The sequence below is a fragment of the Lates calcarifer genome, unplaced genomic scaffold (genome assembly GCF_001640805.2).
Source record: "Lates calcarifer isolate ASB-BC8 unplaced genomic scaffold, TLL_Latcal_v3 _unitig_5786_quiver_433, whole genome shotgun sequence".
Classification (NCBI taxonomy): Eukaryota; Metazoa; Chordata; class Actinopteri; family Centropomidae; genus Lates; species Lates calcarifer.
This window is the reverse complement of record NW_026117727.1, coordinates 582,635-609,454: the sequence shown is the minus strand read 5'-3', so window position 1 is coordinate 609,454 and position 26,820 is coordinate 582,635. Positions and strand designations below refer to the sequence as shown.

General features: G+C 42.6%; 1 protein-coding gene across 1 annotated transcript; it reads right to left on the bottom strand.

Moving 5' to 3' along the window:
* Positions 1-2: 2 nt before the first annotated feature.
* LOC108876819 (poly [ADP-ribose] polymerase tankyrase-2-like) lies at positions 3-20,162 on the bottom strand. The gene is given in 35 exon segments (XM_018666576.2): positions 3-3,028; positions 4,803-4,868; positions 4,870-4,960; positions 5,113-5,299; positions 6,306-6,411; positions 6,626-6,700; positions 7,510-7,521; positions 7,523-7,608; positions 7,777-7,897; positions 8,169-8,251; positions 8,606-8,644; positions 8,743-8,989; positions 9,164-9,352; positions 10,210-10,319; positions 10,424-10,565; positions 10,567-10,644; positions 10,742-10,907; positions 11,846-11,991; positions 12,805-12,884; positions 13,469-13,640; positions 13,755-13,833; positions 13,913-14,004; positions 14,104-14,225; positions 14,327-14,435; positions 14,761-14,838; positions 15,762-15,828; positions 15,916-16,001; positions 16,003-16,011; positions 16,179-16,254; positions 16,534-16,570; positions 16,875-16,970; positions 17,322-17,430; positions 17,568-17,683; positions 18,368-18,764; positions 19,540-20,162. Coding segments are annotated over 34 exon segments (3,687 nt in total). The 5' UTR covers positions 18,720-18,764; positions 19,540-20,162; the 3' UTR covers positions 3-2,965.
* Between the last annotated feature and the right edge of the window lie 6,658 nt (positions 20,163-26,820).

Sequence of the window (26,820 nt, the reverse complement as noted above, 5' to 3'; positions counted from 1 at the left end):
CATTGAGAAGTCATTTATTTCTGCCACTGTTTCACACACCTGAAATCATCAAGGTCCTCCACCTGATTCAACATCAAACATCACACCACAGTTAGTATCAACGTGTTCTTACCATCATTTATAATACTCACAGCTTATTTTAAACTGCTAGTTGGTTAGTCTTCTCACTGTTCTTCAATGGACAATATTATGAGCCACTGACAACACAGGAAACAGCAGTTTTATTCCCTCCACACCCCCTGCTTCTCATAAATTAAGTTACTGAACACCTGGTGCATCAGTTGGATATTTTCCTTTTTCAAATGTGAAACACAGAGCATGAAGAGTTTGATTGCAAAACGCCAAAAATCTTGATGTAAAGTTTATCAAGGATCAAGGTTGTAAATATTAACAGTTTACACCTTAATCCTTTGAATAGCACCATTTTTTAATGTCAGTCAGTTTGTAGAGATATTCATCAGTCTATTTTAGAATCAAACCCTTCACATTCAACTGCTGGTTTCCTCCCAGTCTGCGCTAAAAAACCTACAATTTGCTTCGCAAGTCAAGACAGGCAGCGCCACAGTACCATGCATTAGAGCACAAAACATCCACATTAGTGCCCATTAACTTTACATTACAGATGACAGGAGAAGAACTCACAACAGCAGAACAGTCTGAGTAAATTTACATAAACGACATTCATTTTTGTTTTTCCTCCTCTGCAGGTTTTTACAGTCCCACTGAAGACTGGAGAGTGTGAATATACAGAGAAAAGCAAAGGCAGCAACATTAAATCAGGTTTGATTTCCAGACTTGACTCTGTACAGACACCAAGCTGAACCCAGACTTGACTGAAAAGACTATCAAGATATGCATTTGTTGGTAAGATCCTGGACTGTGACGAATCTTTAACTTATCCTTAAGACATGAAGGCTGTGAACTGTATGACCTTTGTCAATATACAGCAGTTATATGGAGAACCAGGGATTAATAACATTACCAAAACCAGTCTTAACTTTCAATACAGCTGATGTTCAGACACATATATCTGATGTCCCTTTTACTTAAAGATTCACCCAGGTTTGAGTTAGCCTGGCCCCAGTGAATCACTGTCCATGTCTCGGGGCCAGAAAATAACAATAAACAATACCACAAAAAATGTCTGAAAGTGTGGACAAGACTGACACAACTATACAGGTTGTTGTAAGGCAGATACAGAGATAAAATCACTCTATGCCAGTAGGGTTGGGGTTTGTTTGTATTTTACTCAATCCTTTTTGGAATGTCATTAAAGGTGCTGTGCGTGATGTACAAGATTTTGCGATCTTTGCATAGCCAACATTAGCATTAACAGCTGCTACTGACCAAGAGTTTCAACTATTGTTGCGTTTACAGGACAAGAGGTAAGAATATGTCCTCTGAGCAGACTGGACACTACAGTGACAGTCACTGTAACAAAGTAGAATTCGGAGACAGGGATGGGTCAATGGTAGCGGGTTAGCACGCTAACTTCAGCAGAAGAATAAAAAATATAAGCGTTGCTTTCCACTGCTCTTGGTGAGTAAAAGAATGAAGTTTGATACGTTTCTTTTAAACTCGTGAATAAACAGCTGTTAATGCTAACATTAGCTATGTAGCATTAGCAACAACTTCCACAGACTACAGTTTTTAGTGGCAGCTGCTATATGAGGCTAACTAAATGAATGCTGACAACCTGTTGCTCAAACCTGAACATGAGCAGCAGAAGATCTGAAATATTGATTGTTGTGACACATTGGTGTGGACCTGGTCTGGCAATGGACTGGGTCAGCCTGGGCACAGTGTGGACTGACACCACCGAATCAGAGGCTGCTTCTCATTAAGGCTGAGTAAAAAAACAGGAAGTGAACTAGTCAGAGAAAATCTGTTCTTCAGACTGTCTCAAAAACCAACAGAGATATTTTTACCCACATTAGAAATGTTAATAAACTTACATGCTAGTACAAAAACAAAAATAAGTATACACAACATCTTCATAAAATAAAATGAATACTTCACCTCGTTAGGTTGTTGCCAGGCAACATATAGAGTTGTTTTTGGAAATGTTTGTCAGACGAGGCTGAGCAACCGTTCGCTCTTCAGAAAGGATGAGTCATTGTCAACACATCAGTGCGTCTCCTACTGAACAGCTGGATTTAATACTCATCGTTAAAACGATATAGACGCTGAATGTTACGTCGAGAAACTTGAAAAACATTGAACTGCAAATTCTGATCATTTTCACTTCAGTTTAAAAATGACTGTAGAGCCACTATTTACCTTCATTGTACATGTTCAGACACTATGGAACCAACCAAGGCTGAAACTGGCTGGTCAGCTGATCATCAAATCAACAGGCACCAATTATGATAATTGATTACTGGGACCAGTTTCTTCAGCGTTAATATTTGCAGATTTTTCCAGTTTTCAATGATAATTAACTTGACAGGTTTGGGGGTTTTGTGCTGTTGGTCAGACAAGAAAATAAATTACAACATGTTAAGTTGGGCCTCAGGGAATAATGAAGCATTTTGGGGCATTTAACTTAATTTTGGTAATAACAATAATATGGGTAATATGACCTTACCCAAACTTTTGTATGTGTTCAAGGTTAATAATTCAGTTGTGACTAAGAAATTCTGTCATTGTGTTTGTCTAACTGCAACACTGATGAGCTGAAAGTGACATCCTCCTCTCTGAAAGTGCTGCACCCTGAAATCACTGGACGATACTGATTTAGTGGACAAAATCAACAGTCACATCACGTCACATCATGATACAACCCATGGTTAATAAAGTGCATAAAACAAACAATAGAAAAAAACAGGCATCTGATACAAACCTAAAATGTTTTATACATTGTATAAATAAAGTTTTTCTTTGAGCATGCAGTTAATAAAGCAAAGGCTCAACACGGGGTAAGATGAGCTCTCTTCTTCTTTTCCTCCTTCTATACTCTGAGTTTTCATCCATCTGCAGGAGATTCAGGCTTCATTATCTGGTAGGTGATCAGGTACTCTGGATAGGCCTGTGGGCAGAGAGAGGCATTCACTGACAGTCTGTAACAACAAGGACCATGAAGAATAACATTAAAACTCAGCTGAGAATTTGAAATGAATAACTAATACAATGACAATGAAGATAAGCATTAATACATTTGTTTTCAAATCAATGTATTTATCTATAAATAAACAGACTAAATTCCAAAGTATTATTTGATATTTTAATGGGCAATAAAAAAAGGAATTATAAAAAGAATTTACAAATTAGATATTAATCAATCAATAAATTTACAAAACCAATATAAAATGGAAAAAGAACAGAACAAACAAAAACAAAAAAAATATTTGAAAATGTAGATTTCTGCAAAAGTCTGAGTCTGTGTCATATAGTAAATCATATTTATAACATTACTTGTAAGATCTCAAGCTCAACCCATGGAGCCTGGAGTGTTTTACATTGCACATCACATTAATCAATGAAACAATTGATCAATTTAATAAAGGTTTTATAAAGTGATAAATTACATCTTCATTTAAATGGCACATTAATAAGCAGAAGGTATGAACTGGAATTACCACCCCGTGGTTGTATGGCTCTACCAACCAGTCCACAATTAGTGTGTGAATTCTTCAGTTACGTGTTCCGTGCGATCACAGGGATATAACATGTTAAAGACTGAGGTTTAGAAGAGCTGGTGGGTAGACTTTGTTCCCTTTGAACAGAGCCAGGCTAGACCCGTTTCCCCATTTCCAGTCTTTATGCTAAACTAAGCTCAGCTAAGATAAGCTTACTTGCTGCTGCCTGTGGTATCAATCTAATATCTAAGTCTCAGGAAAAAGGTGAATGAGCATATTCCCCTAAAGGGAAACATAATTTCACACAGCAGCAGACTTTGACATTACAGCAGGTCAAAGTCTGGTCAAGTGGGTTCATTATGGTTTTGGATCAGATCTAATAGTCAAGGTTGAGAGTGATCTGTAGACCAAATTTCCTCCAAATCAGTTTGTGACTCTCTGAGACAGCTGCACATTAACCTCCCTGCAGGATCACCGTCAGGCTTTTGAAACTCACAGCAAATGACATAAGAGCGAAAGACAGACAATGAGATAATATGACACGGTTCAGCAGCTGTAATACCCCTCCTCATCTTCTTAGTCCTGCTGCTCTCCAGCTATCAGCTCTAAAGCCAACCACCACATGTCATTTCACACACTAATAGCAAGCGCTGATTGCTTGAGTGGACATCTATTCATGCTGGACTGTGAAGTACCACTTCTGAACAGCTACTGGTTTCAGCAGAAGACATTACATGTCCAATCGTCTGAGCACTCCACTTATACAGAAACTCTCTATCATCCTGCTTCGACTGCCCTTCAAAGGAAAACCAGAGTGTACCTGACTGCTGCACGACTGTTTCCAGACAATTTTGTGCACAAGCTGTGGCAATTTCAATGACGATCGTATCGGTTTCAAGAAGACACTATGTGGTGAGCGCTGAATTTATCGAGACAACAGGTGAACATGGAGCGAGAGCTGAGTTTGCATTAATCAGGAACAGGAGAATATAGGCCCCTGATATTATGTGAGATTTATGGTAAGTGTCTGGCTAAGATAAAGATAGACCTTTTTTATTAAAGACTAAGATCCTTTTTGTTTAACCAGAAACATTGCTATATATTACTGCCAGACTTCCAGCGACAAAAACAAGAATTTTACCATGCAGCATACCACTTCCTCCCTACTAAATCAACATATGGAATAAACTGAATATTTGAAAAGGAGGAGGAAAAACATCTGACCTGCTCTCCTCTGTAGATGACGTACTCGGCCAGAGCGAGGCCATTAACACTCGGCCTACCGGTGACCTGAGTGGTGACCTGGCGGTGAGTGAGCCATCTTCATGGCACTGAACTGTAGGAAGGATTTACCCAGAGTCACCCTGCAGAACAACAGGTGCCTGCGAGAGACAAAACAAACAACGGGCACAATGACTGCTCATACGAGAGTAAACCCCACTGATGTTTTTGTGTCATGTGTTGCTGTTGTCAGGATATATTCAGAATTTAAGACACCAGTGTTGAGTGAGGGGGCAGAGTCTGGGTGGTGCACCTGTGGCAGATGTAGCAGGAGCGGTCTTTGTGCGTCGGACAGCCCGTCCCTCCTCCGATCCCGTACACGTACTGGTTACTCTTCGACGAGTTCTCAGCAAAGTAAATCCCAGCGCCAAACATCCCGCCGATGTAGGCGTGGCGCTCGTCAAAACCTTTATGGATGATGGCATTGACGAACGGAGAACCTGGGGGGAGAAGGGGTCACAGTACGATCAATATAAACACTACTAATACTTCTAGTACTATTACTACTGTTACTACGGTAACTCCTGTTAACTCATGTTACCATTGCTCCATCTGATGTGTTACCACTACTTCCTCTCTCATGAAGGACAGTACCTCTGGTACTTCAACAGCTACTTGCACTACTACTATTCCCTCAATTTCTACTTCTATTATTGCAACTACTGCTTCCAGTACTACTGCTATACTGCTATTTTACTTTATTCCTACAACTACTTCTAGTATTCCTCATTTCTATTAATGCCAACAACTGCATTTACTACTCGTGTTGTTTTGTATCTACTACTACAGCTACTTCAACTGATACTACTACCCCCATAACTACAGCTACTACCATTACTTCTACTGCTACTAAAACCACAGCTGGTACTAATAATACTATCATTAACAGTATTAATACAGTTGCTACCACTAGCTGCTACTGATAATACTTCTACTGTTACTACAGCTGCTAGTACTACAACTTATACCGCTGCTGCTTTATTATGACAACTACTAGTATTATGTGCTGCTATTAGTGCCTCTATTACTACTACATACTGCTACAGCTTCTACCATTACTACCACTATTACTACCATTGCTAGTACTACTGTAATGGCTTCTATTCCACTGCTACTACTGTTACTAGTACTACTACCTCTACAACATGTACTTTCACTTCTATTACTATTATTGTTCTGCTGCTACGTTACTACTACTACTATTTACCAATAATGCTTTTATTGCTTCAGAGAGTATTGCAGCTAATATTAGTGTCTCTGTCACTACTTCATATTACAAATATTACAATTCATATTACTACTACTAGTACTGCTGTCCCTCCTCCTCCTCTTACTACTGCTACTACAGTTTCCACCATTAAAACAAATGTATTTCATGCTGATGTCCAGCTGTGTTTACTATCAGTACTTCATCAGTACTTCTTGTACTCCTGTGAGTATTCTGACCGTGGAAGAGCATGCGTTCGTTGGAGTGGTTGTGGTTTTCCTCTGACACCTCCTTCCTGCGGTGCGTGTACCTCTCCCACAGCTTCTTGTTGCAGACCTTCTGGATCTATAAACACAAGAAAACAGAACCCAGATCAGTTTTTCCTGACGTCAGTCCTCAGTCCCCCCATCTGGACCTAGGATCAGAAGGCTGATCTGTGATCAGCAGGCTCACACACGGCTGCCTATGCGTTTGCGGGTATGTGAAGATGTATTTTCAGACTTGAATCTTCAACAGCGTCTTATAAACATGAATCAGCGACTCCAGTCCAGCACGTTACCTTGACCAGGTTGTATCTGTTGAAGACTCCTCCAGCGTGGCCGCCGTCTCGGTGCTCTCTGATCGTGCTCTGCATCTGATCCACGTCAAACAAGGTCGAGTAACCATGAAAGAAACAAGACAGAGTGTCCACATCCAATGACCATAAAACACCCTCTTCAAATCACATCATCATGATTATACAGAATTAAATCTTCATCTTCATCATCGTCTGATTAGTCTCCATGCAGCTGAAATATTCAGGTCACTTGAATCCATTTAAGTTTGTAGACCAAAATAAACTCGCCTCATTCTCATGCCCTCTGCTTTTTCTTATCTACAGATATTTTTCAGTTTTATTGGTGACGTTTTTTGTACCTCAGATCAGGGGAAGTATATTATTCACAGCCTCCACCCAGATACAGAACAGTGAAGCCGCCTCACAATAGACTCCTGTAACATCTTATATACATATCAAGTCTCAGGCTTTAAAACTACCCTGCCCAAGACAACTGTGATACACAAAACCCAGTGTTTTCTTCCCTGATAGCAGAATGTCTGGCTATGTGAGACTAGTTTAACAGTGCTCTACAGAGAGTGTTGCATTATGGGTTGTTTGTAGCCAAAATGTGGTTAAGCTAGTGAGTGTTTTCTATATCCAAATGTTTGGTTAGTTCAGTTTAACCTGCAGGAGTGTCTGGAGGACGGTGTGACATGTTTTTCTGCCACAGAGGAAATAAATTCATGACGAGTGAAAATGAGTTGGGATCGTCTCCTGATCCGTCAAACAGCTGTCAGATAGAAAATGATTCTGACCTTCAACAGTCTGACAGGAGAGAGAGAGTCTATGACCAGATACACTGATGTGGGCTTAGTCTTAGTTATTATCAGCAGCAGCAGTCGTACCTCCTCCTCCACCTGACTGGAACTCCTTGTCATCGGCAGCGAGGTCGATCAAGATCGTCCCACTATTGGCTGTGTTCAACGTGAGGTAAGGGTTCAGGCCTGACACACACACACACACACACACACGAACACAGATCACACGTACACAACAGTATTCACCTGATCATCATCTTTTCATGCATTTGATGCAAAAGAGACAAGATTAATATGTAGTCTGACTTTGTGTGCACGATGAGTGTGTGTGTGTGTGTGTGTGTGTGTCCTCACTCTGCGGCCCGCTGATGAGCCTCTCCACTCCTTTGATGATCTTGTGTCTGTGTCCGTAGGCGTTGATGCCGATCTCCTTCAGCTCACGGTGACCCATCTCCACCAGCACATCCAGAGTGATCTGCACACGCATACACACACACACACACACACACACACACACACACACACACACACACACACACACAATACTTAAATTACTTTCCGAGCTCTTAAAAGCAGCAGCTCATTTGTGTTTTCTTTTCTTTTGCTTCTTCATTTTCTGTGACCTGATGCATTTTCACTGCTGAGGTCTGTGTCATGTTGATCAGTTTAGTCTGTAACTGGATGACGATCACTTCCGTGTGCCATCGTTTCTGAGAGGTGTGTCTGGTGTGTGTTCATGGTTTCACCTGTTCTCTGTCGAAGGTCTCCAGAAGATGCTCCAAACCCAGGTTCTTCAAGAACTGACAGATACTGAGCTCCACTCCTGGAACTACACACACACACACACACACAACTCATTACAGAGTTGTAATTTACATCACATCCGTCCAGACTATGAGGGAGTTTAATAAAAGTTTGTTTTGGTGAACACACACGTCTGATTTATTTATACAGACAACTACAGAAACTGATGGAGAGCTTCGTCACATGGTGCAACTACAGTCACCCAAAGCTCGACATCAATTCAGTTCTATTTTATTTATATAACACCAAATGACAACAGAAGTTATCTCAAGGCACTTTTCCAGATCCAGACCCTCAAAACTTTGAGTCACATGGTTCTGTCTGGAGAGAACTGTTTAGTCATTTAGTTAGTTTTTTTCTTTCCATCCTCATCACTCACCCTCCTCTTTCTTCTCAGCGTCCAGTGATCCCTCACTCACTGAGAGCAGAGCAGATATCTCAGGAAAGCAGAGGACAATGAAGACACTGGGGGCGGTGACGATGAAGCAGTGGAAGCAGCGGCGGCGGCGGTGTTGCTTTTAGTTGTAGCTGCTGTTGAGGCGTCAAGACCAGAAGAGGAGGAAGAGGAGGAAGAGGGGAGGAGGAGGAGAGTAGGGGCAGGGCAGGAAGAGGAGGAGGAGGAAGAGGAGAGAAGTGGTGGGACAACGGCAATGGGTGGCGACCCAGAGGCCGACGCCACCACACTGATGACCTGTGGTTTGTAACAACCAGGGAGAGCAGAGGGAGGCATCGCTGCTGTTAGCAAGGCCCGGACATCATCAGCCTGGATGGAGAGGAGAAGGATGAGAGGTGGAGAACATGGGAGAAAAAGGAGGAAAAGAGAAAGGAAAGAGGAAGAGGAAGAAAGGAGGAGACAAAGATGATGAAAGTGGACAAAATGAATGAACAGAACCAGCGGGTATGATATGTTTTGTAGCATTAAATCGCTGAGACGGACCGTGACCAGGTCCAGAGGTGACTGCCCCTCCTGGTTTCGGTGGGTGGGGTCGGCACCGTGAGCCAACAGGAGCGCACAGAGCTGCGTGCGGCCCTTCTGGGCGGCCTCGTGTAGCGGCGTGAACGCCCACTTATCGGTGGCGTTGACGCAGGCGTCGTACTTGATGAGAAGAGCTGCCACATCCACGTGCTGGAGGATAAAAGCAAAAGACAAAGAGTGAAGAGGTTTGTTGGTCTCACAGGCCTGAAACATTTCATTTTATTAATTAGTAAAATCCTTTATGTTTAACCAGAGCAATCGCCATATACCACTACCAGACTCCACTTGACAAAAACAGCCATTTTAAGGAGCTGCTGGAATACCACTGCCTCCATCTGTTAGCTTGTTTGTGATACATATACATGTATGTATGTGATACATAGCAATGTTTCTGGTTAAACAAACAGGATCTAGCTCTATCTCTGTAAGAATACAATCCATAATGTTGTTTACCACAATACCAACAACTTATTTTGTGCAGCTCCCGCCTGTTTGTTCCTCTCCTCCCCCAGTTGCACCGTGCACAACATTACTACACACAGACAAGCAAAATAAGAACACCAAACTCTCAGGGTGCTGCTAACGCTGGTCGTTTAACACTGGCTCAAAATAGGACCAGAAAATGATAAAAACAAGATGAGTTAAGAGAGAGAGAGATAAAGAGAGGTGTAGAGGTGGCGGAGAGAGCGAGGGATGAAGAGGTAAATGATGATGATAGCTGAATCTCTTCAGTCTGTGTCTTAATCAACTGATATGACTGGACAAGAGGCCTGGAGAGTTTCACACACACACACACACACACTCTCTGTCTCTCCAATCAGCAGTTCATCAAATAGAGGACACTGTGACTGTGTGTGTGTGTCTCCATCTTTACAATGGAAATTAATTTTTTCTTTACACTTTCATTTGTCACCTGCCCATATATGTGTGTATCTGTGTGTGTGTGTGTGTGTGTGTGTGTGCGTGTGTGCGTGTGTGTGTGTGTGCATGCGTTCTCCCCTCCTCACCCCATAGGAAGCCGCGTTGTGCAGAGGAATCAGTCCTCCTTTATCCTGAGAGTTGACCTCTGCCCCGTGCTGCAGCAGGTACTCTGCCACCTCCAGGTTATTGTAGCCCGCTGTAACACACACACACACACACGGAAACAGGTTGAGGTAAGACCAATCTTTACTCTAAGGTGAAGGCATGTACCTGTGATTGGTCAGGTGTGTGTTCACGTACCAGCGAGGTGTAGCGGCGTGGAGTGTCTCCCCTGTGTGTCTCTGCAGTTGACGTTGTCGTGTGTGCAGAGTTTTTTCACCCGGGCCAGGCAGCCTTTCTTGGCAGCGTCCAGCAGGGCAGCGTCACCCCGCAGCAGGTCCTGGAATGTCCGTGTCGGCGTCCTTCACCAGATCCAGAGGGGTGTTACCGTCCCGGTTCTTCCGGGTCGGGTCAGCACCGTGCTGGAGGCAACAGGAAGTAACATGAAACACTGACATATACTGAGGGTTTTCACCTGATACGCTGTGTATATGTGTATGTGTGTGTGTGTGTGTGTACCTGCAGCAGAAGTTTACAGATGTCATATTTGCCCTTGGCAGCAGCTTCATGCAGCGGGGTGAACTTCCAGAGGTCGGCCACGTTGACCACAGCTCCGTGAAGGACCAACAGCTCTGCGACCTCATAGTGACCGTAGGAGCAGGCGTTATGGAGGGGAACCAGACCCCTGAGAGACCAAGACAGAGACTCTGTTCAACCATCACGTGTCAGTGTCCACATGATCGAGAGGATGGTTGCGTTGCAGTAATTTATCGGTTTCGTTTTTCAGCTGCAAACCCAATGAGGCTGTTGTTCAGCAGACCAAAGGTATTTAAATGGGACAGGAAGAGCATATAATTAGTTGTTAGAATACAAAATATGAGTAATGTATTTAATTAGATACATTCTTAAAATCAATACATTACCTTAAGGCTATTACTTCTTTTAAGTCTGCATTACTCGCTCTGAAATTTAAAAGTAGTTTAGTTGAATGCTAGCAGCTACCTACTTCGATTTTCAACTGACCACAGATTAGCCTGTTAGCAGAGCAGCTAGCTTGTGAAGCTAACAAACAAACCAGAGGAGACTGGCCAGATTTCAACATGCATGATGTGTACATACACTGTTAGCTTATTATTTTTATCCATAATGTATATATACACCTCCCTAAATGAACTGGGAACTTTTAAACAACTGTTTGGTAGCGAGCTAGCTTCTATTTCGTTCTGTTCTGTTTTGAATTATTACACAGAAGTTTTCATTTAGTTTGTATTTAATCATAATGTTTATGAAAATGTAAGACTTCCTCTTCTGATTAGATATAAAAAAGATATAATGTTTGCACTACTTAAAAGGTGTACATCTAATTTCATGTTTATCATCACATCACTCATGTTCATTGTCTCTTTATCCCACACATCATTTTTAGATACAAATGCTTTAAAGCCATTGATTTTGTTAGGTACCATTGATTTCTATACCCAGCACAAGTCACAGTGAAGAGACATATCAGTGTTTGAGGGAAACTTAAATGTTTCTTTCACAGCAGTTTGTGTTCTACACACACACACACACACACACACACACACACACACACACACAAAACAGACAAACCCTCCTCCTCACCCTTTGTCCTTGGCGTGTACGTCGGCTCCGTGCTGCAGCAGGAACTGCACGACGGCCAGACGGTTGTAGCCGGCGGCGAAATGCAGCGGTGTTGACTGTCGACCCTCCACGTCCCTGCAGTTCACGTTCTGCACCGTGCAGAGCTTCTACAGTGGGCGAGAGACACAGATGGACATTTGAGAAAGCGAGAGAGCGAGGGGGAAAAGAGGGGACTCATCAAACAGGCCTCTTTCTCTGTAGAAATCACAGAGTTAAATGATGATATCCTCTCTCCTTCATCTAAAACAACCAGTTTAATAAGATTGTTTTTCTGGAGGGAAACAGTGAGACTGTAGACATGATATATTTTACACGTAGGTCTTCAGTACTGGACACTCCACTGGTGTCCTATGTTAGTGTGTGTTGTGCTTTTCCTTCCCACTTTGACTGGGTTTACCAGTTAAGGGCCTCATTTGTGTGGGCCCCTGCTGTTCCCATTAAATAGACTGCACACAGCAGATCATGTAAACAGCCTTGTTATATTCTCAGAGACTGATGAACCAACCAGTCCTTCTATAATCTGACTGAACCCAACTTTCTCCAGAGCATATGATCATGACAGCGATGTGCAACTTCAACTTCATGACTCTCTTCTATTTAGATGTCCTAATAATACCTAATACTAATACCTTAGCCGTGGAACTGGGAGCAACAGGAATAAATGACACCTGTATTTTCCTAGTTGTCAAAATGTCAAAAAAAAGGCCTTAAAACTCTACAATACAGGACCACAATAAAAAGTAATGCAGAAACAGCCTACATTGATACTGTAGTAATAAAGTCACCAAAACCCAACTGGCATGCAGTGGCCCTGAGGGTCTGAGAAGGTAGATTTGTTTCCAATAACAATCTAAAATAAATTAACCTCATAAATAAATCAGATCATTTTCTAAAATCAAAAAGCGTAGTGTGTAAATGACCTGGACAGTTTCCAGATCTCCTGTTTTGGAGGCTTCCAGCAGCTGTCGGTCGACTTCAGAGTTCCCGACCAGTACACCTTCTGCTGATAGATAGAGATGCATCATGAAAAATCAATAAAAACAAATGACGACTCTCTGTACAGACTACTTCAAAACAAATGATTTTCTCAGTGAAGGTGAAAAATGCCAAGAAATTAGCGTCTTTTTTAAGCAATAAAATAAATAAGCATTGGATGTAAACCATGTGGTCAAAAGTATGTGGACATAAGTGACAGTGTGACATTGACTCCACTCCTCCGATTTCAGTCTTTCCACCAGATGTTGACCTGGTTGGAAGATTTGCTCCCATTCACGTTCCAGTTCATCCCAAAGGTCTGGCTCTGTACAGACCAGTCAAGTTCTTCCACAGCAAACTGGCAAAACTGTCTTTATGGAGCTGGTGGTGTGCACAGGGTCACTGCCATGTTGGAACAAGAGAGGAGGAATCACAAAATGTTCTCACAAAGCTGTAACTGAACCAGGAGAAACAGGGGTGTCCACATACTTTTGTCTACACAGTAGAAGCACTGTCTGCCCTAACAGGCTCAGAAACAGAGAAAACTGACTAATGCTGTTGTTTTATGATGAGTAAAAGGCTGCACGGCCGCTAGTTTCACCACAGCACCTTGCAGTATCTCCTGCACGCTCTTGTTTCCCAGCTGTGAGGGAGAGAACCCCTGCAGCGATGTGAGCAGCGGGTCGCTGCCGGCGCTCAGCAGCAGCCTGCAGGTCTGCAGGTGTCCGCAGCGAGCGGCTCGGTGCAGCGCCGTCTGACCCAGGTGATCCACCGTGTTCACCTAGAGGGAGGTCAGATTAGTTTTAAGCACATTCAGACTTTTTGTTGCTTACAAACGCCAACGTTGTTAAAGGTTAGCAACGTTTCATTTTCTTTTTGACTTGTTCTGGCTGACCTTGGCTTCATGTTTGACCAACACCTCAATGATGTCATTGTGGGCTTTCTCCGACGCCAGGTGGAGAGGAGTGAGCAGGCTGAGGGAGACAGAGACATAGGATCAGAAACAGGATCACAGTCTCGAAAACAGTCACAGTCAGACGTCTCACGACTCACTCCTTCATCTTCTCGTTGACGTTGGCTCCTTTCCTCAGTAGAAGTTCACACACTTGTTTCCTCTTTGTGTACGGAGAGGCAGACGCACAATGCTGCAGCGTGGACACACACAAACACCACTGTTAGTTATAAAATAGTTTGAAAAAAAACTGAGCACTGGGCTCTGCTGGAGAATAGATGGTTGTTCTTACCAGTGCAGTCTCCTGAGTGTGCGGGTGTTTGAAGCTGATGGTCTCCAGACTCAGATGTTTCTTGACCCGAACCACATCGGCGTCCCTGGCTGCCTGCAGCAGGCTGTGACCTCTGAACTCATCTGTCAAAGATCCATGAGGATGATCAAGTCAACAACTAGGATGAAAATCATACAAAAAATTGACAGCTTGATCAGCTTGATGAAATGAATCAGAGACGTACAGGCGAGTCGCTCCTTCAGCTGCGAGGTAGGAGCGAGGTCGATGGAGCTTTTATTGTGACAGTTCAGGAAGGTGGGGTCGGCTCCGTAGCTCAGCAGGAGAGAACACACCTGCGCACAAACACACAGGTACAGTCACACGCAACAGTGTAAACAGGAGGCTGAAAGTGACATTATTTTAGTTTCTTATACTCATCTATAGCTTCACAGGATTTCTGAATGCGGTTTTGTATTGATACAGAAAATTAAACACTAAGTGGGTAAGTGTTATTAACTGTGCTGTAGGTGCAGATATTTTTAAAACTCTAGTTAGACCCTGCTTCCTGTTCTGCTGTTCTTAAAATGAGCTCAGACACACCCCACTGCTTTATAATAACACTCCTGTCAGAGTAATTATCTGAGGTGAAGGAAGAATCATAAGAGAACTGAACTTCACCTCAACTCGGTTCTTAGAGGCAGCTTCATGAAGGGGAGTGAACTGCCACAGGTCCATGGCATTAACACAGGCTCCATGCTGAACACACACAGAGAAACAGACAAGAGGTTTCATTAGTCAGAAGCATCTGTCAGTGCAGCACCCTCCTCTGGTCATTCTGAGTAACTGCAAGCTGTGATTTACAGTGCGAGATCATTTCCTCCGCTGTTACTTTTGACACATTTCACTCATCAAAACAAAACATGTGACACCCCTGCCTGTGTTATTGCTTATTTACTTGCTGTTTACATCTAATCTGCATGTGGAGTGCTGGTTGTACATGTCTTTAAAGGACAGGTTTTCTTAAAACAACACTGATATTCATCATTCTCCTGCACAGATAATTTAGTTTCTGGAAAAACAACAACAGGAAAAAAAAAAGAGATTTACAGTCTGTGCAGCATATTACATAAGCTATTCTTAGATGCATAATTTGGATAAAGAAAATCAGTCCACATCCCTTTGGCAGCAAACAAAGGGGTGTCTCTACTGCCGGGCTGCTGACGGTGTTGTCAGCCTGCGTTAACTCGCAACAGCACCGGTAGTTTCTGCTTTAGCTGTGGGTGACAGGGAAGAACTCTGCAAACAAATTTGAAGAAATTCCCTCCGGGTGTTCCTGCCATATCGCATTCACAAGAATGTGAGGTCACCATGACCTTGACCATAGAGGTTTGACCACCAAAATCCAATCAGTCCAGGTGAATGTTTTTTTTCAAAAATTTGAAGAAATTCCCTCAAAGTGTTACTAAAATATTGTGATCACAAGAATGGGATGGACAGACAGAAAATAATACCTCTGACCATGATGCAGAAAATAAAAAGGAAGAAAGCTCAGGAGGAGCAACAGAGGAGAAATCCCTCTCCAGGAAATGCAATGTTAACAGATAAGGTATATACAGATCAGGCAGAAATAACAGCTGAAAAATGACACCATAGAGAAACAGGATATGAGGTATCAATACCTTGACCAGCAGCTCAGTGACCTCGTAGTGACCATATGAACAGGCATTATGAAGAGGAACCAGGTCCCTGAAACGCATAGCACAAACACACAACTGTCAGTACTACTACTACTGCTGCTTCTAACCCAGCAGAGTAACACTCTCGCTGTCTTACCCCTTGTCTTTGGCGTGCACATCAGCACCGTGTTGCAGCAACAGTTGGACAGTCTTGACCCGGTTGTAGCCAGCTGCCAGATGTAAACGGCGTCGACTGGAAAACAACCAACCAGTCAGGTGAGAGAAACAGAACCAAAAATGCACTGTTCAGCCCAACAGCGGAAAACCTGATTCTATCCCAGTGATAACACAAGAAGAACAAACCAGTGTCACTGTTTCACAAGCTGTGGAAAGAGCAGAGACTAAAAACCTGCTGCCTACCTTTCGTCCATCACTGGCGTGACAGTTGACGTTGAGCGGCGTCAGCAGAGCCATCAGCTTCTCCTCGTTCCCGCTCCTGCTGGGACGTCAGCAACATGTTGGACCAACGCAGAAAAGCAGCAAATCATCATGTTTGAAACAGATGGATGGTTGAAAAGCGATTATCAAAACAGCTGCCAATCAGATAATGCATTAATTGATTAATGGTTTCAGCTTTAAAGATATTTATTTAGGCTTCACCTCAGATAGTAAACAACAAGATGAAGGTTGTGGTGTGTCTGCAGATCTGTAATGTTCTCAGTCAGAGTAAACTCAGTCAAACTATTCAGAGAGACAGATATTAACACTACTGTACCTGGCACTTTCCAGAAGCTCATCTTTCCTGTATTCACCTAAAACACAGAGTAAACATGTGTCTTTATGGTCAGTGTATACGCACATGAACAGTTTGAACAGGTCATCAAAGCCGCTGGCTTTTCTTTCAGTCTCAAACTGAATCAGGGCTCAAAGCAGCGCAAAGAGACGTACCATTCAAAAATAAAAACAGACGAAATGACAAAACAAGAATCACAGAAACAACTTGCAAGAAACTGTACTTAGACATTATTGTATTTCAGGCCTCAGTCAAACAACATGAGAAGCTAGAAGCTTGAGCACAGGTGTGTACGTCTGTCACTGTTTACGTGTGTTCCTCACCTGTCAGAACTGCTTTGGTGGACAGTTCTGCCAGATCCAGAGCAGTGCGACCGTCTGTGTTCCTGATGGTCGGCTCGGCCCCGTGCTGCAGCAACACTACACACACACACACACACACACAAAACACAAACTACATAATGCTGCTTTTCCATCGGTTTGTTTAGATGTCTATAATGGACTGATACATTTTGATAATCAATGAATCAGTCAGTGAATAAAAATAAAATAACACACTTGAGGGTTCCTGACTTTTAAACTAGCTGCTTCTCTTTGTCTGACATCAGTGTAAACTGAACAGTTTTGGGTTTAAACTGTTGGTTGGACATTTGAAGACGTCACCTTGGGCTGTAGTAGACTAAAAGGAGACTCATAGTGATTAGTTGCAAGATGAAAGATGTAAAAATACTTCTTCCACTATTGGCGCATGCAGGTGTTTAGTTTTTGTACCTATACACACGTCGATCTTGCCCTTGATGGCTGCTTCATGAAGTGGAGTGTAGTTCCAGTTGTCTCTGGCGTTTGCATCTGCCCCGTGGTGAAGCAACAAACTCACCACCTGCACAAAAACAACACCACACTGTGCTGTAAAGGTCTTTGACATTTAAAGGAAAAATCCACTTTCTTTGCAACCTGGGTTCACAGTTGTTTGAAGGTTTGGCGGGGTGGGGGGGGGGGGGTTGGGGTGTACCCTACCTCAGCGTGGCCGAAGGAGCAGGCGTTGTGGAGGGATATCAGCCCTCCGTCATCCCTGGCGTGGACATTGGCTCCGTTCTGGAGGAGGAAGTCCACCACGTCTTTACGTCCAAAACCTGAGAGGGCGCAGAGAGGGTTAACAAAATCATTCATAAGCTCTGTTGTTTATTATTCATATACCGTCTGATGCCAGACATCTTTGTGTCTCGTTTTGTTCTAGCACTATAAATTATTCAGTACATTTACAGTAAAGCAGAGTGCTGCAGCGGCTAACAAGGCTTCATGGGGATGAAGCAGTTTCAGCAACAAAACCATTATCATCATCGAGGTGAAGAAGTACTGAAAGCAACCTTCAGGACTGATTTCTGTGTGGTTGTTTGTGGATTTAACCACAAACAATGACTAAATAACTCAATCCTGAGGCGGAAGCTGGTCGGGGTGGATCTGCTGTGACACAGTTATCCAGCCTGGGTCAGTCTGTGTCCTGGCCAGCGCCCCTCTAACTGAGACACAGCAGGAAGTGAATCCAGGAGTGTGTTGTTCTTTTTTGCTGAAATTTGAGTTCTCAAATCTGTGGAGTCGGCGGGGATGGAGGGGAGAACACAGTGTGCCACAGTGATGTGCATGCAGCAGGTGCGAGCAAAAACTTTCATTAGCCAGTATTCAGCCTGACGTGGATCAACATCTGGACCTGTGTTAATTGCGTTGTTGTGACCACTTGCAGGTGCAAGGTTTCCAAGGTCTCAAAAACAGATTCAGTAAAAGACTTATAAAACATCACCAGCCTGAGTGTGTCTCACCTGCAGCAAAGTGCAGCGGTGTGGACTTCCTCCCCGCTGTATCCCGGCTGTTCACGTTCTCGGCCGTCACCAGTTTGCGAACTCGCTCCAGGTTTCCGCTCCGACAGGCCTCAAACAGCTCCCTGCTGGCCTCGCCAGCCCCCGTCCCACCGCCGGGCTCCACCACCTCCGCCACCATGGGCCCCGGGGACACGGCTCCGCCCCCAAGACCGGACACCCCCGAACATCTCCGGCCGGACGACATGGACGGCGGAGAACGGCCTCGTCCTAGTTTCAGACTGCCGGTTCTGGAGAGTTTAGAGTGCGAGCAGCAAGCGGCTGAACCCCAGAACCCTGCAGCCACTGAGGCCATGCAGGATGACGAGTCTCACCACCCTGAGGAGAGAGACGGGAGCCTCTAAGAAACCACAGGAAAGACAGAGGAAGAGGAGGGTTACGGAAGACTTGAAAATACCATAAATCATATCTTCATCGTCAGGACTGCGTGGCTGAGGTTTGATCAAATTTGACTCAGAGTTGTTGAATTCTTATTGGTGACATCACCTGTTTCTACCTTCTCCACCCACCTCCTGATGACAACATCACTCCCCAATGTCAGGGCCTCCCCCTGCAGGACAGTGCTCCCACCACATCACAAAAACTGCTCAGAAAAGTCTTGAGGAACATGACAATGAGCCACGATATTGTCCTGGCCTACAAACTCCCCAGACCCCAATCTGATCCATCCTCTGTGGGACCTGCCTAACATTGTGTAGGTCCCCATCTGGACACAGGACCTCGGTGTGTGTGTGTGTGTGGGGGGGCTGCTTAACAACATTACCTGAGTAAATGTACTCACTTTCCTCCACTGATCATCACTGAGCTTACACAGACAGAAAACACTATAAAGCACAATAAAATGAAAATGTATTGAAAAGATATAAGCTATAAAAAAAATAGAGGTTACGTAATAAAACACGACAGGTCCATATAAACACATAACAGGATCAGTTAGACGTGTTATATTGATCCTGCAGGAGCTGTAAGGTTTAAATCTAATGTCACATGATCTTACAGGAGGAGGTGCAGAAATACCAGAAATCAAACACACTTTAGCGGCATTAAGAGAACATTATGTCAAGATAAAAAGGAGACAGTTATACTGCAGCAACAACAGGCCTCAGTAAACTCACCGTGCAGCAGCGTGGACACCCAGCCGCCCCGCAGCGGTGATATTATAGGAAATATTATGGATGTTTATTGGCCTTCGATGAATTAAATCATCCCCGGCTGGCGGGCGGTCAGGCTCCGGTCCTCCATCATCCATCCAGGAGCGGGTTTTCAGGTGGTGGTGGGGAGGTTGGGAGAGGAGGAGGGGGGAGGGGGGCGGCAGGTTTATCCGGATGCAGAAAACAAGGGGGAGATGGAATAAAACGGATGTAAAGCAGCGGATCTGATGGACAGAAATGAGATGAACCTGCTGACTGAGGGAGGAGGGCCGTGATCAGGACAGACACCACCCCCTCCCAAAACAAGCACTGACGGTTGGCTTCATTTGTATGCCTAGCGCCAACCGAGCGGGCGGTGTTCCTCTTCCTGGATGTACAATGATTCATATCATTTCGTCTGGAGGCAGACAGGCCTGTGGTGTGTGATGAAGACGACAAACTTCCTGTGGCATTTAAATACGGAAGCCGAAGACGACCATAGTTCCTATTATTTTTAATGCAGTTATAAAGAGCAGGAGTTACAAAGCTCGTTTTTTCACAATAACGGATTCATTTAGAAAAAAGATAACGAGATAATTGATTGAATCAAGCGTCTCCTCTGTTACTATAAAAATCTGTGAATAATTTTATTGACTAATAATAATTAATAATTGTACTATTTAATTTTATATTATCTGTTCTGCCATTATTTTATTAAATAATTCACCAAGTCCCTTCATTATTATTATTATTATTATTATACATTACATTATACACATGATTCATTCTTGAGGGACTAAAGTTGCTTGAAAACCCATGAAATTTTGCAGATGCATCATATGCGGTGAAAATGTACATGTTTTTATGGGTCTATCGTGTGTGTGTGGCAGTGCACATAGCTGTATGAATTGCTGTTCTGATTCATCATTAGTATTCAGATGATTATGTGATAAAAATGTATTTATTACTCAGAAGTTGCAGAAATCACTGTAAATAGCACGTGAGAGCAGAAGAAGAAGTTATCAGCTCAGCTGCTGATCACAAATCAAGTGCAGAAAATCAGGTGAACTGAAGAGTAATTTGTCAGCAGAACACAAAGTAGTAAACATGCTTTTCTTCCTGACAGAAGCGGTGGGAGAGCTCAGGTGTGCTGGTATACTACACCAGACTGCCCCCCTGTGGTGGAATGACTGGAACTATAATATTGGGGGCGGTTCCCTCAAGTTGATGTGCTTTGGTGTTGCCTATGGCAGTCACTACAGATAAGTCTAAAGTGGATCCTTCTGTTATTGAATTGAAGCCTGTATGTGGGCTAGGTCGGCTGTAAAACATAATTCAAAGAATATTTGGACAAAAGTCTTTTCATACTTGTAAATGAATAAATTATACTGTATTTCCCAAATCTGTGGAGTCTGGTGACTAGTCCTATTGTTATGGTTTATGTCTGTGTCTGTGACATCACCATGGTTTGGACATTAATTACTGCACAGGTTTTTTTATTTTTATTTTTTTTAAAATGTATGTCATAGAGATTCATAAGAACTCAAGTGACCTGTGTTGTGTTCACAACTGGGACCAAATATATTGTAGTAAAACCTTAAATGAAGACATGCTCCACAGTTGTCATGCTAAAATATTAACTAGAGAAATGTTAACTAGATGTTGCCACTTTGAGTGATACTAAAATCCTGTCCAGCCCATAGATTTTGATGTTTAGTTTAACTGTAGTTGTATTCCTTTGTCCACTTCCTCTGGTTTTGGGATGGAGTGAATAACAGGATGGGTAATGTCTCATGTGCTGTTCATTCAGCATATACACTATATATTTGTATATACAGTATACAGTGTGTTAGATTGGACTATATTGGAGTAAAAGTATATTACAGCTCAAATTACAGCTGGTATATTGCCTTTTTATATTGTACTGGTTGGAGTTCTGCAGCTGAATTTCTCTGTGATCCAGGAGGGGAAAAATGTCATTTTGTTTTTTTACTTTCCTTGGTTTTGGAAATGTTGTGATCTTCTGTTAAACTTCTGCTTGAAAATTAGACCGTTAAATGACCGACAAAGTTACTGAATGAAGAGAGAGTTTGAGGAGAGAACCTTGTATCAGTATATATCTATATTCATAAGATATGGTGCAGAAACAAAACGGAAAAAGAAGTAAAAAGGAATGTGCTATATCACCTATCACTGGCAGGAACAATAAGTGTTTACATTTATTAAACAACTTCATATTATACTTTTTACCCCTTTTCTCTGATCAACACTTAACACTTAATCTGACAATAGAAACATCCATTCAAAAGACTATTTGCCCTAATGATTCCTCTTTGTATATTACTGCTATGAATGAAACATAAGGTAACCAAGAGTTGTATTTTATTCAAAGTAATGAACAGTGCTATATAGTTCATCACATCATGGTAACTTTATACATCTAAGATTCAGAAACATTCAAAGCATTCTTTCTGTTTGTATCCATGAAACAATAATAATTATAACCAATATTCAGCTGATACAGTGAGAACCAGTGAGACTTTGGGAGATTAAATGGTCTATTTTCCTGAATGGACAATTCTGTAGAGTTGTCAATATAAACAAAAGAACAACTCTCCAGTAACCTCCACCCATACACCATGATAAGCCTGGGGGAGGATGATTAAAAGGAAAAGGGGGTGGAAGTCTATCCCACAGAATTCTGTTTATTTCCTCAAAGCATTCTCACTTTGACAGAGAATTATTGACTGATTCCATACTGTTGCTCAGCTCTGTGGAACTTTTCAGCATCTTTCAGGTTATTGTTTTGGTTTTCCAGCCTGCAGATTTAGTGTTTGGTTCATTATTACTGTTCTCATTGACTTATAGCAAGACGAACACTGTTAAGTCCCACACCACTATGTTGCTGGGTTTTTGAAACCTATGTACCTATCAGTCAAGAGTCTATAAGTCAGCACCGATCACAAACCATTCAACACACTGAGATCTTTACTGGTACACCCTAAGACTGGGTGCTATATCAACTTTACATGCTGTATTGATTAATTATAGGATGTGACAATGCCAGTACAAGTCCACATGTTTAGTGGAGCCTCTAAACTGCACGAGTCTCTGTATGCACATCAGCCAATCACCACCACAAGTAAATTCTCAATGTGGGAAACACTGGAAAGGCCTTTTTCTTAAATCTATCATAGGCTGTTTATCTTTCATATATATAATAAAATATATTCATTTTCACATTTTGCAGCGGCATATTTTCCAACAGGGAAGGAAACCCTGTTTTTGCATTTTATTTCGATCACAGTCTGTTTTGATAAAAGTGCTTGTGACATCTCATATGTGGCTTTGACTGACAACTGAACATTTAGCCTGCATTGTAGAAAATACAGAGATATATATTGTGTATTACCACTCAGCCTAATGTAGCAGAAATCCCTGGTCTAGTATCACTGACACGCATTAAGGAGGTCACAATAAGAACATTAAGGGTTAATGGATCAAAAGGCTTGGCCTTCCTGCCCTCCCACAGTTAAACTATCACACAGACACGAGGCAGTGACAAAGGATCTCTCTTCTTCTTTTTGCAGTTTTGCATTTTTTTCTTTTCCACGCTGCTCTTCTGTCTTTTGTCCTTGTGTCATTTGTTCTTTCTTTAGCCACATGTTTTCCAAGTAACTTTACTTTTGTCTATAAGTGCAAGTTATTCCCTTTATTCTGTAAACCAAGTCAGCAACAACTTCAATCAGAGGAACTAACCAAATAACCAAGGCTTTGCATTGAGGTCTTTTGTGTTATTTGGCCCTTGTGAAGTTATTTAGCAAAAGTGCAGTAATTAGTGTGTCTATTTTGTTATTAACCTGTCAGAACCACACCAGCTGTATAACTGCTTAAGACCTGCCTTAAACAAGGAAAGTGTGTTTGCAGATTTCCAGAAGCTGGAACAGGTGGGAGACATTGGCAGAACCTGTCACTTACGCAATCTATGATGCCTCAGGAAAGGATCCATCAGAAGCCAACTTCAGCACTGACTGCTCTGACCAAGAGTCACCAGACTGTCAACACAGCCAGTGGCCCAAAACTATGTACTTACCTGCTCATGACTGGGTTGATGCGGAGATAAGAACCTCTGATTCTTAAATTTAATTTCTTACTGAATGTCAGCTAAACCAAGGAGCTGGTTGTGGGTTTTAGGAGGAAACAGCAGAGGAACTACTGGAGGAATCAACAGGACACTTGTGGACAGATTTAGCAGCTTCAGGTGCATGTAAGTCCAACTTACAGAGAATCATGTATGGTCTATGTTTTTTTCTTCTTCTTCTTGCCCTTGTTTTTTTATTCTAATTGTAATTAATGCACATTAGCCTCTATGCATATTGTTTTGAATATGGCACCCCCGCATTTCACTACATTTATTGAAATGATGAGTATCTTACAAATCCTTTAATCTTTTAATAGTTGAGATATATGCTTTCTCCTACTGCTTATGCAGTAGCACAGTCAGAGGCAATGGACTGTGGCAGTATGGGCTCATCATAATCTCAATCTCAAAGCGATGCATGGTATATTACAGTGATGATTCTCAGCTGTGCTGTAATCCCCTCTGTGCAGGAGGATGCTTCAAAAAAGTACACTTTTTCATCTGTGTCAGGGAACTGTTGTGAGGTGGTAGATAATGCTGGCAGGTGTGTGTTCATTCATGGTAAATGGACTGTACTTATATAGCGCTTTTCGACCACTCAAAGCGCTTCACACTACAGATCACATTCACCCCATTCACACACACATTCATACAGCACATGTTCTATATATAATGTGCTATCTAAACTCCAGGAGGCAATTTGGGGTTCAGTATCTTGCCCAAGGATACTTCGGCATGCACACTGCTGGAGAAGCTGGGAATCGAACCACCTGACCTTCTGATTGGCCTGCTCTACCTCCTGAGCCACAGCCGCCCCCCGTGAGGATCTGATCACAGAAAAAGCAGAGCAGAGTTGAACCTTTGAGTATAAAAACATGTTGCTGGGTCTTCAGTACAGTGTGTCTCCCTGAAAGTGGAATATTCTGCAGCTGGTATTTATACGTTCAAAAATGTTCCTATTCATCTATACATCTATACAGCCGCCTTCAGGAAAGGAGGATTTAGAGGAACACTGGCTGTTCACCACTAAAAACTGACACTCAAAATTACTCTACCTCTATGTAGAAGCAATCTGAGGCAATAAAAAAAATTAACCTTTTTGCCCCCAAGAATTTTTTGGCAACATCATTTTACACACCTCTCACAGAAGCAAAATAATCGTCTTACAATTATTTTGCAGCGTAAACTACTTCCTGCCAGGACAATATCTCCTGACCTCTGTATTACACACAAGAAAAAGCACATCATAAAACACTGAGGTGAGGCCAGTTAATCCACATCCTTAGTGTGCCATGCCTGCACACCCCAGGAGGCCCTCTTGGTAAGATGGCAAGAGCAGCACAACACTCCAAGACACACACAGGCTACCAAGCTTTCAGGAGTGGTGTGAACAGCACTTAACTGTCCTGTGGTTTCATTCTCATAAACAGCACAGTGAGGTGGGGCGGAGGGAGAGAGAGATAGTTTAATCCTGGCTTTAAACCCTGGTAAAAATAGGACTGGGAGTAGAACGCAGGAGATTAGGACAGGGAATTAACTCTGCATTTGTATGCTAGGAGCATCCACTGCTGGAGGTGCAGGAGGAAAGACGTGGATGACTAGAGTAGAGAGAACATGAAGCAGGAGAGGAAAGGAAAGAAAAGGAAAGGAAACAAGGGAGAAAACAGAGGAGGAAAGACACAGGAGAGAAGAAGAGAAGAGCAGGAAAGGAAAAAGGAAAGGAAAGAAATGTAAACAGGAGGAGATGACATGTCATCTGAGATGACAAAAATGGTCAGATATCTGGGCTGCAACCAAAGCAACGCCCAGCAGAGGGTTTGTGTAATTCTACACAAATATTTTGCCCTTCTCAGAGTTGTGGCAGCAGAGCCATGAATACTCCCAGAGTGGAAGATACACCCCTGGGTCCCCTTCACTGGTACTGTTTTTAGCATTCTTTAAGGCCAGTGGCAGCCCAAGAAGAAAAGGGAGAAAACTTAATGTTTCAAAGCAGATTAGATCTCAGAGGTTTGGTAAAGGCTGATATACATAATATTTTCATACTGTTAGTTGTCAGGTTCAGAAAACTCCATTAATCTACACTGGGTAAAGTGAGTGAGGAGGTAATCCTAGTGCTTTAAGTAAAAGATGCAGTTCTCGATGGCCTCAATATCACAGGATGTATTAAGATCATTTCCATTAATGTCAGTGAATGTATGACTAGTATTATATAGCTCATACCATAAAAGACATAAGCTGCAGATTTTAATCTATAATTCCTCATAAAAGCTTCATTTTGTGGACTATATACATGTATTTACAGTACATGGGTGCATGCATTTTTCCATGTAAACATGCCTCATCGTGGTAGTAACTGGTACTCCGGGATGACAAGCACAGATGCTTTCATTTATGAACAGAAAGGTGAGCAGGATGCTTATATTTTATTGTTCAATAAAGCACAAAAGAACTGTACCATAATCTACAGCACATTCAGAAAGTATTCAGACCCCTTAACTTTTTCACATTTCATTGTGTTACAGCCTTATTCTAAAATAGTTAGTTTTTTTTCCTCTCATCTATCTACTGTCAATGACAAAGTGAAAAGTTGAAGCATCATTGGCAGTGCGTACAGCATTAAGGTCTTCTTGGGATATGACGTGACGTGCTCTGTCAGGTTGGATGGGGACCTTACAGCCATTGTCAGGTCTCTCTGAGATGTTTGAATGGGTTCAAGTCAGGGCTCTGCCTGGGCGACACAAGGGCATTTACAGAGTTGTCCCTAAGCCACGTCTTGGCTTTGTGCCTGGGGTCATTGTTTAGTTGGAAGGTAAACCTCTGGCCCAGTCTGAGGTCTGGAGTGCTCTCGACCAGGTTTTCATTGAGGATATCTCTGTACTTATATCTCTGACCAGTCTCAGCATGATGCCCTCACTATGCTTAACTGTTGGGATGGTATTAGGCAGGTAATGACTGGTGCCTGGTTTCCTCTACTCATGTCATTTAGAGCTGTGGCCAGACAGTTCAATCTAACTTTCATCAGACCAGAGAATCTTGATTCTCACAGTCTGAGAGTCCTTTAGGTACTTTTTACAAACTCCAAGCAGACTTCTGTCTGGCACTCTGCCTTAAAGCCCAGATCATGG